Source organism: Tupaia chinensis, unplaced genomic scaffold (assembly GCF_000334495.1).
Source record: "Tupaia chinensis unplaced genomic scaffold, TupChi_1.0 Scaffold000469_1, whole genome shotgun sequence".
NCBI lineage: Eukaryota > Metazoa > Chordata > Mammalia > Scandentia > Tupaiidae > Tupaia > Tupaia belangeri.
In genome coordinates this window covers 282598-299210 of record NW_006159978.1, presented here as the reverse complement: position 1 = coordinate 299210, position 16613 = coordinate 282598, and the positions used below count along the sequence as shown (strand labels likewise).

General features: G+C 36.1%; 1 protein-coding gene across 8 annotated transcripts in view; it reads left to right on the top strand.

Annotated features, from left to right (window-relative positions):
• Positions 1-15870, top strand: part of TC2N (tandem C2 domains, nuclear) — a 46717-nt gene extending 30847 nt beyond the window's left edge. For 3 of the 8 annotated variants that reach the window (XM_027774694.1, XM_027774695.1, XM_027774696.1), the window contains exons 11-15: positions 6093-6207; positions 7654-7853; positions 9928-10002; positions 13181-13255; positions 15716-15870. In XM_027774694.1, the coding sequence (XP_027630495.1) occupies positions 6093-6207; positions 7654-7853; positions 9928-10002; positions 13181-13255; positions 15716-15820 (570 nt within the window). In that variant the 3' untranslated portion in view covers positions 15821-15870. Of the gene's footprint in view, positions 1-6092; positions 6210-7653; positions 7854-9927; positions 11024-13180; positions 13944-15711 lie in introns of those variants that run through there. The other 5 variants (XM_027774699.1, XM_027774698.1, XM_027774697.1 and 2 more) reach the window with 5 other exon arrangements.
• Positions 15871-16613: the final 743 nt, after the last annotated feature.

The window sequence follows — 16613 nt, the reverse complement described above, 5'->3', positions numbered from 1 at the left end:
GACAGAAAGCGAGAAATCACCTCCCCAGGGGGGATGGCCACGCCGCAATCCCTTCTCCTCCATTCTCCTCTTGGGATCTTGGGCACGCACGCACATGCGCTCGGCGTGGGTTTTAAGCCATCGGGTCTGGGATGCAAACTGCGGTTGACTACGTGGGAGTCCAGCGACATAGCCATTACACTAACTGCTGGTCCCGTGCCTGGTGTGATTTTTAAGCTACCGGATCCAGGGTTCGAACTGTGGTTGAGTCCATGTGGGAGTCCAGTGACGTGACTGCTACACGATCTGCTGGTTCCTTGTATTTTTCAGATGCTCCCAATGTCGTTCTAATCTGTAACCTGACTTGAAAACTACTGAATTGGAGGAGGGAATTAGGAATTAAAAAATAAAAAACAAAGATGACTATAATTGGTCAGAAGAACAGAAATTTCTTGATGGTTGTTATTTTCCTGTTATTTTTTATCTCAACTCCCTCCCCTATGATGGTTGTTATTTTCTTTTTATTTTCTATCTCTACCCTCTCATGTTTTTGGTTTTTTTGGGGTTTTTTTTAGCATTTATTACAACTTATAATTATTTACTTTTTTTAAACAAACAAACACAAAAGCTAGGCTCAAACTTCCATCTGTTTTCTTCAGATTTTCCTGTGCTCTTAGTAAGGGCCTGACATATTGGAACAGAATATTTGTATGCATGTAGGTAGGTATGGAAGAATAAATGATGAATGGAAGCTTGCCAAAATAGACTGTTACTTTCTATAAAAATATAGCAAATTTATTCTATAACTCTGTCAGGAGTTTGCACTGATATCTTTGACACTTAGTAGACAGTAATCTGCACAGAACTCACAGATACGCTAATCAAGTAGATAATTCATATATTAAAATGTTAAAAATGCAGTACTTAGAAGAGAACTCAATGAAGATATTTTCTGGGAAATTGAGAAATTGTTATCTGCCTTGGAGAATCTGATTATTGCTAAATTTCTACAAAATTGTATTTCACGCATATATCAGAGGTTTTAGAAACATTTGTATAGCTACTGTATGCCAGATGCTAGGGGTACAAAGACTGCTGCCTTGAAAGGAGAGCTAAGGCTATACTGAATCAGTGAATTACGTTACTTAGTGTGCATGTTGCATGTTTTTGGTTAAAGCAACAACAGTATGCTTTCTTCCATATGTTAAAAAAGAAAACAGAAATTCTCTTTTTTTTTTTTTGAGGTTTTTGCTAGAGGGCGCATGTGCTTGCCAGAAAGAGAGAGACAGAAAGCGATAAATCACCCCCTGGGCGGATGGCCACACTGCTATCCCTTCTCCTCCATTCTCTTCTCGGGATCTTAGGCACACACGCACATGTGCCCGGTGTGAGTTTAACCCACCGGGTCCGGGACTCGAACCACGATCAGCTACATGGGAGTCCAGCGACATAACCATTATGCCAACTCCTAGTCCCAAAAACAGAAATTCTAATTGTGACATTAGAAGAGTATGAGGCTTACATACCCATTTACATTGACAACTATTTTGCCATGAATATCACAGCTTTCATGTAGTACTAATAAGTTCCTCAGTAAAGCTTTCTTGACCTTGACACATAGTAGTGTGTGTTTACTTGCAGTCTCAATAAGCTGAATAATATAGAAGAGACAAGGTTCACCTGTAGAATTAGCTGACATTGATAGAGATTTACCTTATGGCCAACCCAGTGCTAAGCCATCTAATGCTCACATGAAACTTACACAACTATAGGTCTTGCTTAACCTTTTTGTGGAGATCAGACATGGGACCACTTGCGTGAGTTCATACAGCCAGCCATTGGGGAATCAGGATTTGAACAGAAGCATTTTAATTCCAGAGCAGCGCTCTTTATTTCTACTACATATTGCCCTCCCTAAAAAGATGGTCTCAAACATCCCCAGATCATGGGATTTAAAATTTTTTATTCTAATTATACTTAACATTTTCATTTTCAACAATTCCAAGAAAGCTGATAATGTTTTCTTTCTTTTTTTTAAAAAAAAAAATCATCCATTGGGGACCAGCAGATGGTGTAGTGGTTAAGGCACTGGATTCCCACATGGCTAACAGTGGTTCAAGTCCTGAACCTGGTGGCTTGAAACTCAGGCTGGATGCATATGTGTGTGTGACCAAAATCCCAAGAGGAGAATGGAGAAAAGATTGCTATATGGCCATCCCCTTGGGGTGGGGGCGTGGAGGTGATTCCTCACTTTCTGTCTCTGTCTTTCTGGCAAGCGCACAGGCTTATAGCAAAAATCTCGTTTAAAAATCCAATGGTCTGGCCTGGTGATGCAGTTGGTAACAAACTGAACTGCAGTGGTGGAAGCCAAGTGGCCAACTGCAGTTTGAGTCTCTGGGCTGGCTTGAAAACATGTGAGGCATAAGCCCAAGATCCTGAAGAGCTGGATGGCTGGGGAAAGGGGATTATGGCATGAGGAGACCCTGTCAAGGGTGCCTGTCTCTCTCTCTCCTCATCTCACGTACATGCATACACATATGCATACACACACATGCACTCTCTGTTGTAAATAAAATAAATCTTCAGTTTGGCCAGTGGTACAGTGGTTAAGTGCTGTGCATAGGGAGCTAGATCCCACATGGCCTACCACAGTTTGAATCCCAGACCAAGTGGCTCGAAAAACACACATGGTGTGTCTGTCTGTTTTCTTAAAATCGTGTGACACACCCCATCTGGACATGCTTTCTTTCTGTCTCTGATGAATACACATCCCCTCTGGGCAATAAATAAATAAATAATAAATAATTTTAAAACCATCCATTATTCAAAAGGAGAGATCATATCCTATATCTTTCAGTTTTGTGTTTGTTAAATGCAGCCAGTACATACCTGCTATTGATTGGCATTTAAATTTGTTGGCTATTGAGAGATTGAAAACCACCTTGAGTAGTTTCTTATTGTCTGAATTAAGGTCCTGAAACATATATTTAATTTGCAAATAATCTTCACAAATAGGAAATGGTATACCCATTGCCCAATGCTGCTTTGTTTAATGGGGGGGAACTCTATGGTTGTTATAGTAAGAGAAATTTTGCCGCTACCTTCAGGCATTTTCAAAAGTATTACTACATTGTGAGTACAAAACCATAATAAGATAAAGATTAATAAAAACCTTAAATTATGATTTCTTTGTGTTTTGTAAATAATAGATTATTATGTTTTCTAATATATATTTTTAATGCCAAGGACAGCAACATTTTTTTAATCAGCAAAGGTTTTATATATAGGGCTACCAAATTAGTTCATGTGAAAAGTTATTTGTTAATCTCCTTTCATTCTGATTAAAATAAAAAGTAATAAACATTTATTACATTTATTACAAGTCAGCATTTATTGCCAAAATAAATAAGTTTTTATCATCTTTTAGACTTTTTCCAGGAGGAATTAAAATTAACCTCAGCAGTTGACTTTATACTCTTTTAAGCAATTCACTTTTCATTGTCTCTTCATTTTTTTTGACATGACTAATTTTAAAACACAGAATCGTGTTTTAAGAAAATATATAAGCCTTGGGAACCAGCAGTTAGCGTAATGGCTATGTCGCTGGACTCCCATGTAGTCGACCGCGGTTCGTGTCCCGGACCCGGTGGCTTAAAACTCACGCCGGGCGCGTGTGCGTGCGTGCCCAAGATCCCGAGAGGAGAATGGAGGAGAAGGGATTGCGGCGTGACCATCCCCCCTGGGGGGTGATTTCTCGCTTTCTGTCTCTATGTCTCTCTCTGTCTGTCTGGCAAGCGCACGCGCCCTACAGTGAAAATCTCTCCAAAAAAAAAAAATATATAAGCCTCAGGACCACAGCAGTTAGCGTAATGGCTATGTCTCTGGACTCCCATGTAGTCGACCACAGTTCAGGTCCTGGACCCGTGGCTTAAACTCATGCTGTGTGTGTGTGTGTGTGTGTGTGTGTGTGTGTGTGCGCCCAAGATCCCGAGAAGAGAATGGAGGAGAAGGGATTGCAGCATGACCATCCCCCTGGGGGGTGATTTCTTGCTTTCTATCTCTCTGTCTCTCTCTCTGGTGAGTGCACACACCCTATAGCAAAAACCTTTCCAAAAAAAGAAAAAAAAATATATATATAAGCCTCAGTCAATGGCATTATATATAAATATAAACCTTGAGATCAATATAATGTAACCATGACATAATGGTTATGTCACCAGACTCCCACACAGCCTACCGCAGTTCGAGTCCCAGACCTGGTAGCTTAAAACTCAAGCTGGGCACGTGTGTGTGCATGCCCAAACTCCTGAGAGGAGAAGGGATTATGCCGTGGCCATACCCTCTAGGGGTGATTTTTCACTTTCTGTCTTTCTATCTCTGTCTCTCTGCCAAGTGCACATACACTATAGCAAAAATCTCTCTTTAAAAAAAAGAAAAGAAAAGATATCTAAGCCTCTTCATAAAGTGCCATTCAGCTGTTTTGTAACTTTATTGGAATTAATATTGACAAAGACTTTTGTATCTGTCTGCGTTGAGCCTAATAAGATTCGTAAACATCGTGTTCTTGCTTTATTCCCATTTGTATCCTTTTCAACACATGAACAGCAATGTTTTTTGTGTTTGGACAACTTTATGTTTTCTCTTTTATTTTTTACTTGAAGGACCTTGGAATCTACATAAGTAGACTGGTTCGCACTGTTTTTCACAGACAAATAACCAACTTTTTTCTGTTCTTGGTCAGCAGTACTCAAGAGCACATTTCATTTCCCCCCTTTGTGTCTCCTTTATTTTATTGTTTGCCTCAGATTTTCTTTGACCTTTTCCTTATTATTTAGTGCCTCATTGCTTTAACTAGCTTCCTTCTTGCCAACTTTCTTTGGCTTGCTCCCATTTAGTATAGTAATTCAACTCTTAATCCAAAAATCTGTTTACTGACTACAATATCTGCTTATTGTAGTAATGTTTGTCTCTGATTTTGGTAACACCTCCTCTAATTTCAATAATCAGAAAATAATTATTCTCATATATCTTTCCTAAGTTTTTTTTTTCTATAGGGTGCTTGTATTCGTGAGAGAGAGACCATGAGAGGGAAAGTGAACACCCCCCTACCCCAGGAGGGGATGGCCACGCTGCAATCCTTTCTCCTCTGTTCTCCTCCTGGGATTTTGGGCATGCATGCACACATGTCCAGCATGATTTTTCAAGCCACTAGGTCCAGGACTTGAACTGTAGTCAGCCATATGGGAATCCAGTGCTTTAAGTACCATGCCCACCTACTGGCCCCTCATATTTAACTTTTAAAAGAGAAGAGAAATAATGTAGCATGCTTTTTATGTTCTTTTTAAAACATTGCTATCACTGGTGAAATTTATTTCAGAGCATCAGTAAATATTTTGTTAAATAAACAAGTAATCTTATTCTGAATGACTATATGTTTGTGTTTGGTATCAAAAGCAAAACTAAACCAAAACTCAATCCCCTTCAAAGTGAACTTGTGAATTACCTTGGATTAGAAATAGAAAGTGGTGTTTACTTTTCATTCGGAGTTTGTGAATATGAATATGTTGTTACAGAATTTACAGGCAATTTTTAAATTTAAATCAATGGAAAAATTGTTTTATAGTGCATTGTATTGGTTTTACATTATATTCTTGAAGCGATCTTATTAAAATACCTACAATTTTTTAAATAAATAAATAAATATAGCATTTCTACATGTTCTTAAAAATGATTCAGTTCATTACATTTAATGCTTTTGAAAGTGTGCGTTAAAATTGTGTGTGTGTGTATGTATGTATGTAAATTTCAGTGACATCTCTGGTTATACTGCTTAGGATTTAATTTGCTTTTCATTTAGATTCTTTTAGTGTCACTAATTGTGAAGTTTTTGGTATGTAGGTATAACTTGTATTTTCATAATCCATACAAGTAAGTACCTTATATTTACAGAATCTGTGACATTTATCTCCTTAATCTTCTCTTATAAGTTTTGCCTTTGAGTTTCAAAAGAAAGAATGCTTTAAAATTTTCTAACCTTAACTCTTAACTCTGAATTTTTGAAATATTTCATAAGTTTATTCTTAATTACTGAATGACACTTTTTTGACACACAGGTTTGCCATGCAGAACTTGAACTGGGGACTTGTTTTCAAGCGGTAAATAGCAGGATTCAGTTACAAATCCTCGCAGCACAATACCTTCCAAGCTCATCAACACCTCTGACTTTGAGTAAGTATATAAGTGGTTCAAAGTGGAATCTTTAGGAAGTATTAATAATAGAATGTTTTCCTACGTTTCTTACAATGGAGCTTAAAATCTTAATTAACATTATTACTTAACTATTTGCTTTACTTTTAATTTTAAAAGATCAGATTTCAAGTTTTAGCCACTGTGTCTGCCTTAATCCACTGGTCTCTTGATTCTTACCAATTGTGACCTCTTTGTATTTGATACTTTTATAGGCTCATTGTTTTGAACAGGTTAGTGTCCAAAGGACTCTCAGATATGTTTTACCACTCTAAACAATTTATTTTCTCTCTAGGTCTATGCCCTTAATTGGATGTGCTGTTAACTAGACACTTAATTGTAAAAATACCAAAAATATCAAAAACAAATCCAAAACCATTTTTCCCTCTTTGTGCTTTTGGCCATAACCAGGGGTTGTAATACTTTTGCTGTGTATTCTATTATTACTGGAAACTTTGCATCTCAGATTTATTTAAAGAATAGCTTTTTGTCTTCTGGACCTTAGCTTGACTTCTGGAGTCTCAAGCAAATAATTTTACCTATATAAAATAGGAAAATTGGCTGAGATGTGGTGGCATGGGTGAGCACCATCATGTGACATTGATGCCATATGAGAAGGCTCCAGGTTTGGGTCCTAGGTCCAGATTCCAGATCAACTGGAGCATGCTCTACACATGCTCCTGAATGGCTAGTAGTCTGGGGAGGATGGTGGTGTGGCAATATCCCAGCAAGGGTACCTATTTATTTCTCACTCTTTTTCTCTGTCATAGGAAAAAAAATAAGCTTAAGAAAATGTTAAATAAATACCTCCAGCTATTCAAAGAGTTGGCCCCTGTTTTTGTGTAATTCTTTTCAAGGTGAACTTCTTTGCAGCTGATAGTTCCTTTTGTTTTGTTTTGTTTTTGTTTTTATTAGAGGTTTTTGCCTTAGGGTACATGTACTCACTGGAGAGAGAGACACACACACACACAGTGAGAGATAAAGCGAGCTATCACCTCCCATGGGAAATGGCCATGCTGCAGTCCCTTCTCCATTCCTGTCCCAGGATCCTAGGCATGTACACACATGCCGGGCATGATTTTCAAGCCACCAGGTCTGGGACTCAAACCATTGTCAACTCTGTGGGAGTACAACCATATAACTGCTATGCCATCTGCTGGCCCCAAATGATTGTTCTTTATACCTATAATTCCAGTCTTTGATCACATTCAAGTGAGAGAAAGATTAAATGCATTTGAGATTATAGTAGTCATAACTGTGGTAAAAATTATAAAGTTGACTGGAGATGTTTTCTGTTATGGCAATAACTCATTAAACTTTTAAAAATGGCTTTTTAATATTTTTACAGTAAACATAATAAGGAACTGTATAACTTCATATGATATTTTAGATAAAAGTTTATATACTCAAAAACGTTTTGTTTTTTAGGTTTTTTTGTGAAGGTGGCAATGTTTAGCTCAGGAGAGTTGATTTATAAGAAGAAGACACGCCTACTGAAGGCCTCCAATGGAAGAGTAAAATGGGGAGAGACTATGATTTTTCCACTTATACAGAATGAAAAAGAAATTGTTTTTCTCATTAAGCTTTATAGTCGAAGCTCTGTAAGAAGAAAACACTTTGTGGGCCAGGTTAGTCAGTAGTTTTCCTTGTATTCTTTCCTTGTATTGTTCTATGCATTTAAACAGCTGGTTAACAAAGGGAATATAGAATAAAATTGAAGTTGAATAGAATAAAATTCTTCATCATCATAGATTAAAATTCAGTATTGCCACAAAAATCAAACTTGTTAGAATTTTTTCTTTAATACTAATAGTTGGAATTTTGGAGTAATTAGGCTTATCTTTAAATCTTTTTAATGAGCCCTTAAGCTTTACAAACTATTAAGAAAGAGCAGTTTTTCAGTACTACTGATTGGTTTGTTACAGAAAGAGGGAACACTAAGTTTTGCATAATATTTTTAAGGATATCATATTTACTTTATTCTTTATCATCTTCAATTTAATATTTAGCACGGGCTTTTTTTGTATGCTGTTAATTAACTTAGATTTGAATTCTTAGAAAACATAAATTTTAACAGTGATTGTGGTATTTAGTCAGTCAGTACTGTCTGGATTAATATATTTAAAAGTTCTTAGTAATTTGTTACTTGCTAATGCTGTAATAACTTGTTTTTCTTTTTCACTCTGAATTGATTAGTGGTAGCTGTCCATTGTTATCTTTCATCTTAATTAAAATTATTTGAACCACATCTAAATTCCAAAATTTGTGTTTTTCATTCAAAAGCTTCCACTTGACCACAAGATGTTCTTAACAGTTTACATGAAATATTCAAATTATATATGAATTTTCAAAGATTGATATTGACTCTTTGAATGACTTTTTCATACATTTTGTGTTATATATACATATATTTTCTTTTAATAAATATTATGTACAGTATTAATTTAAAATGTAGTTTTGGCCTTTGTTTTTATTTGGAAAAGAATTTGAACTCTAGTATTCATGTACCAAACATATTTTTGATAGTCATGAGGTCTATGAAGTTTGGTTAAAGTGACCTATATCATGAACCCTCAGCTATTACGTATGAATGGGATAGGAAACTTGAGAGACAGTTTCCAGAATAACTCATGATGATTCCATTATCTCGATTGCAATTCTGGCTAGAATAACAATTCTGGCAAAGTTCTGATCATCTGCTCCCAGTGGCCTTAGGAGTCACCATGATAAGGTTGCTAAATGTATTGATAGATTGAGGTTCTCCTACCCCGGGTTACCACAGCACTCCAGTGGTAACTGTTTTGTGTATTGTGGTTATTCATAAGATTTTGTTTGAAGGAAAGATTCTTTTTTTTAAAGAATTATTTTATTGAACTTTATTTATTATTATTATCATTGTTATTTTCCAGTTTGATCAGAGACAGACAGAGAGAGAGGAAGTGAGAAAGCAAGCCACCAGGTCCGAGACTTGAACCATGGTCAGCCATGTGGGAGTCCAGTGCCCTTAACCACCATGCCACTTGCCATCCCCAAGGAAAGATTTTTTAGACCAGGAAAAAAAATGAAAAACAATGATCTTCTTCTGTCTTTACATAAAAGAATTAAAGTCCAAGCCTCAGAAAAGTTAATCCCAAGGTAACAACATTTGTTAATGTTAGAGCTGAAGTGACAATTAAGGATTTTTGATTCCTTGTCCATCTTGTCTTTGTGAAATGTAGCCATGTAGCCACATCTTACATTTCCATAATACTTCATAGTTTTCTCAAGCTCATTTATGTATACTACCTAAAGTTACATAGCTGACACAACTTTGAAATTATTTACCATGGATCAGAAATGACAATTTATTAGATATTGAATAAGATTACAGTTTTATTTAATGTAAAAGGTACCTTAAAATGCACATTTCTTACCAGTGTAATTTAAATCATGATTGAAATTAGCCTCACTTTAGTTAATCTTTAAAAAAATATTTTAAAGTAGCTAGAATTTATCTTAAGTTGAATTAGGATTATCAAATAAAAAAGAATACTAATAATTGTTTTAGAGGGAATGAATTTGTGATATCTCTCCTAGCTTCTTAAAGGAAAGATGTTTAATTGAAAATATATAAACCAACTTCCAAATGTCTTTCATAAAGAGTAATTAAGTGTGTGAACTCTGTTATTATTGTGTTAAGTTAATTGTATTCTTGCTTTACAGATTTGGATAACTGAAGACAGTAACAACACTGAAGCAGCAAACCAGTGGAAAGAGACAGTTACAAATCCAGAAAAGGTTGTTATCAAGTGGCACAAATTAAATCCATCCTGAAAACATCACATGTTAACTTGGTGAAGAATTTGCTATTTTTTTAGAAGACTTATGATTTCAATTTGCTACCAATGGGAAGAGACAAACCAATGTATTTCTTAGTGTATTTATGGAAGTCATAATTATAGTATATAATGGATCTGATAGGAAACTAAACTTGATAAAAAAAAATGTAATGAATTTTATCAGATATCCAAAGAGTAGGAAATGTTTTAAAACTGTGCCAAAAGACAATAAAATAAAAAAGTAGTATTGTTAGAGCAACTAAAAAAATTATAAAGTCTTTGAGAATATCAACCATAGATAGTTATTTCTATATTATGTTATTGCTTTTGTTTCTTAAGCTTTACTTAGATGCTCAAAACCAAGTGTATCAAGTCTCTGTCAGTACCATTATACACTTAGCAGACTTTAACTATTTCAGTGCGATTGTATGATTGATTGGATCTTGGCTCCACTGTTTACCTCTTTTTATATATTTTCTCACAGCAGAAATGAACTGAACCATTTTAACTATTTTCTGTATTGGGGGACCTTTTGTGACCTGTGCTTATACCTTCTTACTCAAAGGACATCACATTGCCATTTTGTAAGCTTTTTATTTGCAAGAAACTAGAAATAGAAATGACACTTTGACAAGGACAAATGAAAATAACAGAAGGTTGAAGTTTAATTGAAGACCCAGAATATTGGGCGTGGTGGCGCCCGCCCTATGGAAAACCAAGAATATAAATATTTTGCTGTTTTTCTCCCTCAAATATTGTACTTGTTATTTGGAGTTGAAATACGTATCATCTATATGTTCTACTTTAAGTAGCAGAATTCAATGAGTTTAAAAAGCAAAGTCAGTATTTTATGATGGTCACTTCCTTGTTTTTAGTTTTTTAAATATAAATTATTCTGTAATCCAAAATGTTGTATTTCCCCATGTTTTTTCATAGCCATGCCTGGCAACACTTTGTAGCAAATAAATATTTTTTATTTATTTTTTTTCCAGGTACTTGTTAGAACTCAGTATGTAGGGATAGTTTCAGTTTAGTTGATCATAAGAATTTTGACCATAAACAGCAACTTTTTGGAGAAACAAATAATACTATCCTTGATTTTGGAAAATCTGACCTTATTTTTGCTGATAAGTACACCAAGTTCTCTGTGTCCATTTTTGTTTCTTTCTTACTTTATGCATACGTGCCAAGAGATAGATGGTGACATTTTTAGGCAAGAAGTATACCTTGCTATAACATGAGTGTGCCCTCTTCATTCCAGTTCCTATGATATGTTTATCTCATTAAAAATTTCCCAAGTAAGCACCTAATTTTCCTTTGCTTGAGTATCATCTCAAGCTACAAAATATAAGCATTTTACATTCCTTGCTTCTACTACTTAGATTTTATGGTACAAGTGAGGTTGACATATATTCTCTGCCACTGTGCATTTTGTGAAAAATGGGATATTACTTAGTGCGCACATGGACCTGTAAGAGAAATTGCATTCATCATACTGTTTTGAAACTTTGAGACAAATTGAACTATTGTTTTAGGTTAGTTTTTTTTTTTTTCTTTTTTAGCTTTTACTATAGGACATATGTGCTCCAAGAGAGAGGGAAAGTGAGAATGGCCCCAAGGAGGAATGGCCACATCTCCATTCCCTCTCCTCCAGTCTTCTCTTGAGATTCTGAGCACACATACACAATGGCATGATCCTCAAGCTGCTGGGGCCAGGACTTGAACTGCACAGCTGGCCATGTGGGATCCAGCACTGCAAGCTCCACTTCACCTGGTAGCCATTTTTTGTTGTTGTTTTAATATTATTTTTAGAGTAGTTTAAGGTTCACATCAAAATTGAGAGGAAGGTACAGATATTTTCTATATCCCGTCTTCTCTCCAGTAGGCAATGCTTCCCACACTGTCAATATCCTACAACAGAATGGTACATTTATTACAGTCAATGAACTGAAATTGACACATCGTATCTCCAAAGTCCATAGTTCACATTAGGGTTCCCACTTGATGGTGTACATTCTGTATGCTTTGACAAATGTATAATGACATGTATCCACCAGTATAATACCATGTAGTTTCTCTGCCCTAAAAATACTCTGAAAATGCATCTATTTTAATAGTTACCAAAGAAGTAAGTATATTTATTAGCTTTTCAATAATAATTGACAAGCCTTATTATTATTTTATTTTATTTTTTGAGAGGTTTTTGTTACAGGGCACGTGCGCTTGCCAGAAAGACAGAGAGACAGAAAGCGAGAAATCACACCCCAGGGGGGATGGCCATGCAGCAATCCCTTCTCCTCCAGTCTCCTCTTGGGATCTTGGTCACGCACACACATGCACATGCACCCGGAGTGAGCTTTAAGCCACTGGGTCCAGCGACATAGCCATTATGCCAACTGCTGGTCCGAGCAGGCTTTATTATTTTTTAAACTAAGTTTTTTTTTTTAAGATTTTTTTTTGTTGTTGTTTGTTTGCCATTGGGTGCATGTGCTTGTCACAGGGAAAAACAGAGAGAGAGAGAAAGTGAGAAATCACCCCCAGGGGGATGGCCATGCTGCAATTCCTTTTCTTCCATTCCCTTTCAGGATTTTGGGGATGAATGCACACACGCCTGGCATGATTTTCAAGCTGTCAAGTCTGAGACTCGAACCGTGGTTGGCCATGGGGGCGTCTAGTGCCTTAACATCATGCCAAATGCTGGTCCCTTAAAGCTGAATTTTATTTTAGCAATTTTCTGTGTTATTTTAATACTTTCAGTTCCTAAATATATGTAGTCATGTATTTAACTCAATTTTAGATCATTTAATTTTCCTGCAATATACACTAATAGTTGTTTCCTTAGAATCCAAAGTAAATAAAACAATACAAAGAAATTTTTTTCATTTAACTTTTCAGGTACAGAAGTATTGATACAACTAAGATTCCAAATGCTTTAATTAGTGTTTTCTTAAACTTTTTTCAGGTGAATAGGTACTGAATCCAGCTGCTATGCTGATTGTTTCCTTGAAGCTTTATGTGGCAGTATAAATAGAAATGTACCCTTCTGTTTATAGGTACTGTTATTAGAAAGACATTAGGAGCTGGTAATAAAAAAAAGAGATACTATGAAAAAATCATTTCTCTTTGTATTGTCTTAGGCATTTCTTGACCTTAACACACTTAGAACAAGGAAAAGAAAACCAGAAGGATGCTGGGTGACTGGAGGAGACCATGTAAGAGTTCACATTGATAACCGGTAGTCACGTAACACTGGCTGAGATTTTTATTAAGATTTCAGATGGGCATAATTAAATGGCTATAGCCTATATCCAAATATTATGTCACTATTTAGCTTTCATTTAGTTTTGTATGATTTTTCAAGCAGAACTTCCTAGAAAAATAACCACAAAAGTATTTACATACTAAAGTATGTAGATCAGATTCACCCCTTAGCAGACTGTTTAGAAGAAACCGATGGGATTTTGAACATATATAATTATGATTTGAAAATAACCTAAACTGAAGTTCTGCATGAATATAGTTATGCAGATTTCTCTGCTACTAATGTACTCAAAAGGTGGAAATTGTCTCTCCCAGGGAAGAATTTCTACTGTTTTTTTAATCAGCTGTTTACATATTAAGGAAGAATTTCAGTGATTTGCAGTAAATTTAAACTTTTCCTATCATGACAATAATGAACATTTCAAAAACATGTATTTCCTCTCTGTGTTTGATAGGATATACTCGGCAAAGTACCACATAAAATGTTTATGTCTATCATGTCTGTGAAGACACTTTCTAATGTCCTCATAATGCATAAGCTGTAATTCATATTAAGAATTAAATTTCAAATGCTTGCAGCTTTCGCTGAAATATTGTTAGAAAACTATAAAACATGGGCCCATATGAAGTACCATGTCCATTTTGAAATACAAATTTAAGATTTAAAAAGAAAAAAAAAAGATTCGATAAGAGTTAACATAGCTCTTCAAATTAGATTTTTATTCTGTGGGTAACAAATAATCTCAAGATGAATGCTGCCCATGGTTTTAGTAATTTTCTAATGGGATTTTTCTTTCTTTAACTTCTTGATTTTTAAGTTTTTTAATTTATAAAAATTCTGATCTCTAAAAAAGGATCACAGTCAATAACTGTATTAAACCATAGAACTGTGATAATGGCAGTAGATATTTGGAAGGAAAGTTGTATATGTCTTCTCGGATGTTGAAAAGGTGTCTGATTCCATGCTGAGCTAAATCACTAAGATAAATCTTTTAAATGATGTTTACTCAGTATTAACTTTTTTTTTTTTTTTTAGAGGTTTTTGCTATAGGGTGCATGCGCTTGCCAGATAGACAGAGAGAGACAGAGAGACAGAAAGTGAGAAATCACCCGCCAGGGAGGATAGCCATGCCGCAATCCCTTCTCCTCCATTCTCCTCTTGGGATCTTGGGCACCACGCACAGGCACCTGGTGTGAGTTTAAGCAACCGAGTCCAGGACTCGAACCGCGGTCAACTACATGGAAGTTCAGAGACATAGCCATTACGCTAACTGCTGGTCCCCAGTACTAACTTTTGTACTCTGATGCTGTGGGATTTGTTTCTGGGTCATCATACTTTAGTTTTCCAGGCAGGAGAATAGTAAAGATATCTGCCCTTTATGATAGGACTAGACTTATTTTAGCAGAATTTAATTTGGTGGACTATGATGCCAAGTTATTTTTTAGTTTAATTTCTTAGTCATCTTTCTTGATTATATAATGTAGGGAAGCTTGATCCCTGAAACAACCAAATTTTTAAATAAGCTATTTTATGTAATATGTATGTAATAACTAAATGCAAAAAAAAAAAAAAAACCCAACTGTGTAGTACTTGACGCAAAGAACTGTGCTAGCTTTTTCCAGGGATACAGGGATGAATAAGCTATCCTGTTCACACTGAAATTTTATTTTTTGGTAGGGAAATAAAACAATGTAAAACTTGAAGTTATATACCTTCTTTAAAAAGGGAAGGGGATTTGAGCTTCAAGGGATGATAAATTGTGGGAAAGTAACTAGGAAATATATGAGGGAACTAATGGAAGATACTGATTGTTTTAGTTAGAGCTGTTTATGCAAACTCATCTCAGCTGTTCATCTCTAGTGATGAGAGTCACTCCTCTTGATCCAATTGGTGGGGGGAATACCTTTACAAAGGGTAATAATTTATGCTCTGCTTTTAGATGGATAAGGAGGGTGGGATGGTGGGCAGAGAACTCTTCCTATATGTATTGATTTTCAATGGCTTAAGCTTGAAATAATCTTTATGCCAAAGTGGCATATTTTGGGGTAGTGTACTTTGACATCCTAATTCCCTTCAGCCTGCTGTGTTGTAAGAAATAATGTTATTTAAATTTTTTTAATTCATTCATTTATTTTTAGATTTTTGTCATAGGGTGACTGTGCTTGCTGGAGAGAGACAGAAAGAGGGAAAATGAGAAATCACCCCTCCCCTCCAGGTGAGACGGCCACACCACAATTCCTTCTTCTCCTTTGTCCTCCTGGGATTATTTTGGACATGCATGCACACACACCCCACATAATTTTCAAGCTGCCACTTCTGAGACTTGAACCATGATCAGCCATGTGGGAATCCAGCGCCTTAACCACACCACCACTGGCTTTCCCCTAAATGGTTTTTTTTAATTAGTCAGATGTGGACATGGAGTAGCACCATGGAGAGGCATACGAGAAGGAAGAAGATTTGCTGTACTCAAGGCCCGAGGAGGAGGCATGGTATGCTACATGGAGCTATTTAGGAGAACACTTGGAGCAAGGTCAGCCAAACAGTTGGGAAGAGGTGGGGCGAGGAAAGAGAGAGGACTGGTGAGCAAGTTCTTTTGCTGGGGTGGAATATAAAGCAAAGGGCATGAGATTTCATTAATGTGCTTGAATGTCACTAGGCCACAGTCAAAGTGGCACAAAGGGAACTTGGCAGGCACCAGCCTTATCACACTCGTGCATCTGGTTGCCAGGGTGGGGTATTCACAGCGTATTTGTGGGATTGTTAAGACTTCAACAAAGTAGAAACGTGTACAATGTTTACAGTACCCCTGCATCATCTGAGCTCTGTCTTCCATTCCAGCCTCATCTTGAACTCCTCTCTTAAGTTCCACTGATCTTTTCTCAGTTCTTAGAAGACAGTGCACACCTAGCTGCTTCAGTATCTTCTCATTCGCTGCTTCCCTTTGTGGAGTAGTTTCTGTCTTTACCCTTCCCTTTGCTAAATCCTAGTCTCTTTTTTGGTGCTAACTTAAATGTCTGTTCCTTAGAAAAGTCTCTTTTGACTTTTCAAGCAATATAGAGCCTATTCTTCATACGCTTTATATTTTTCCTTTATAGCTTTTATCGTTATGTTCCTTGCATAATTTTTGTCTGATATCTTTCCTTCTGTACCTCAATCTCCATGTAAGCAAGGTCTTGTTTATTTTGTATTCCTGGTCCTAGAACAGTACCTGGCCCTTAAGAGACACATAGTCAATATTTGTTCATTCATTCAACTGATAGGCAGCGTTTTGGGTGTTAAGAATGTAACAGTTGAATAAACAGAAA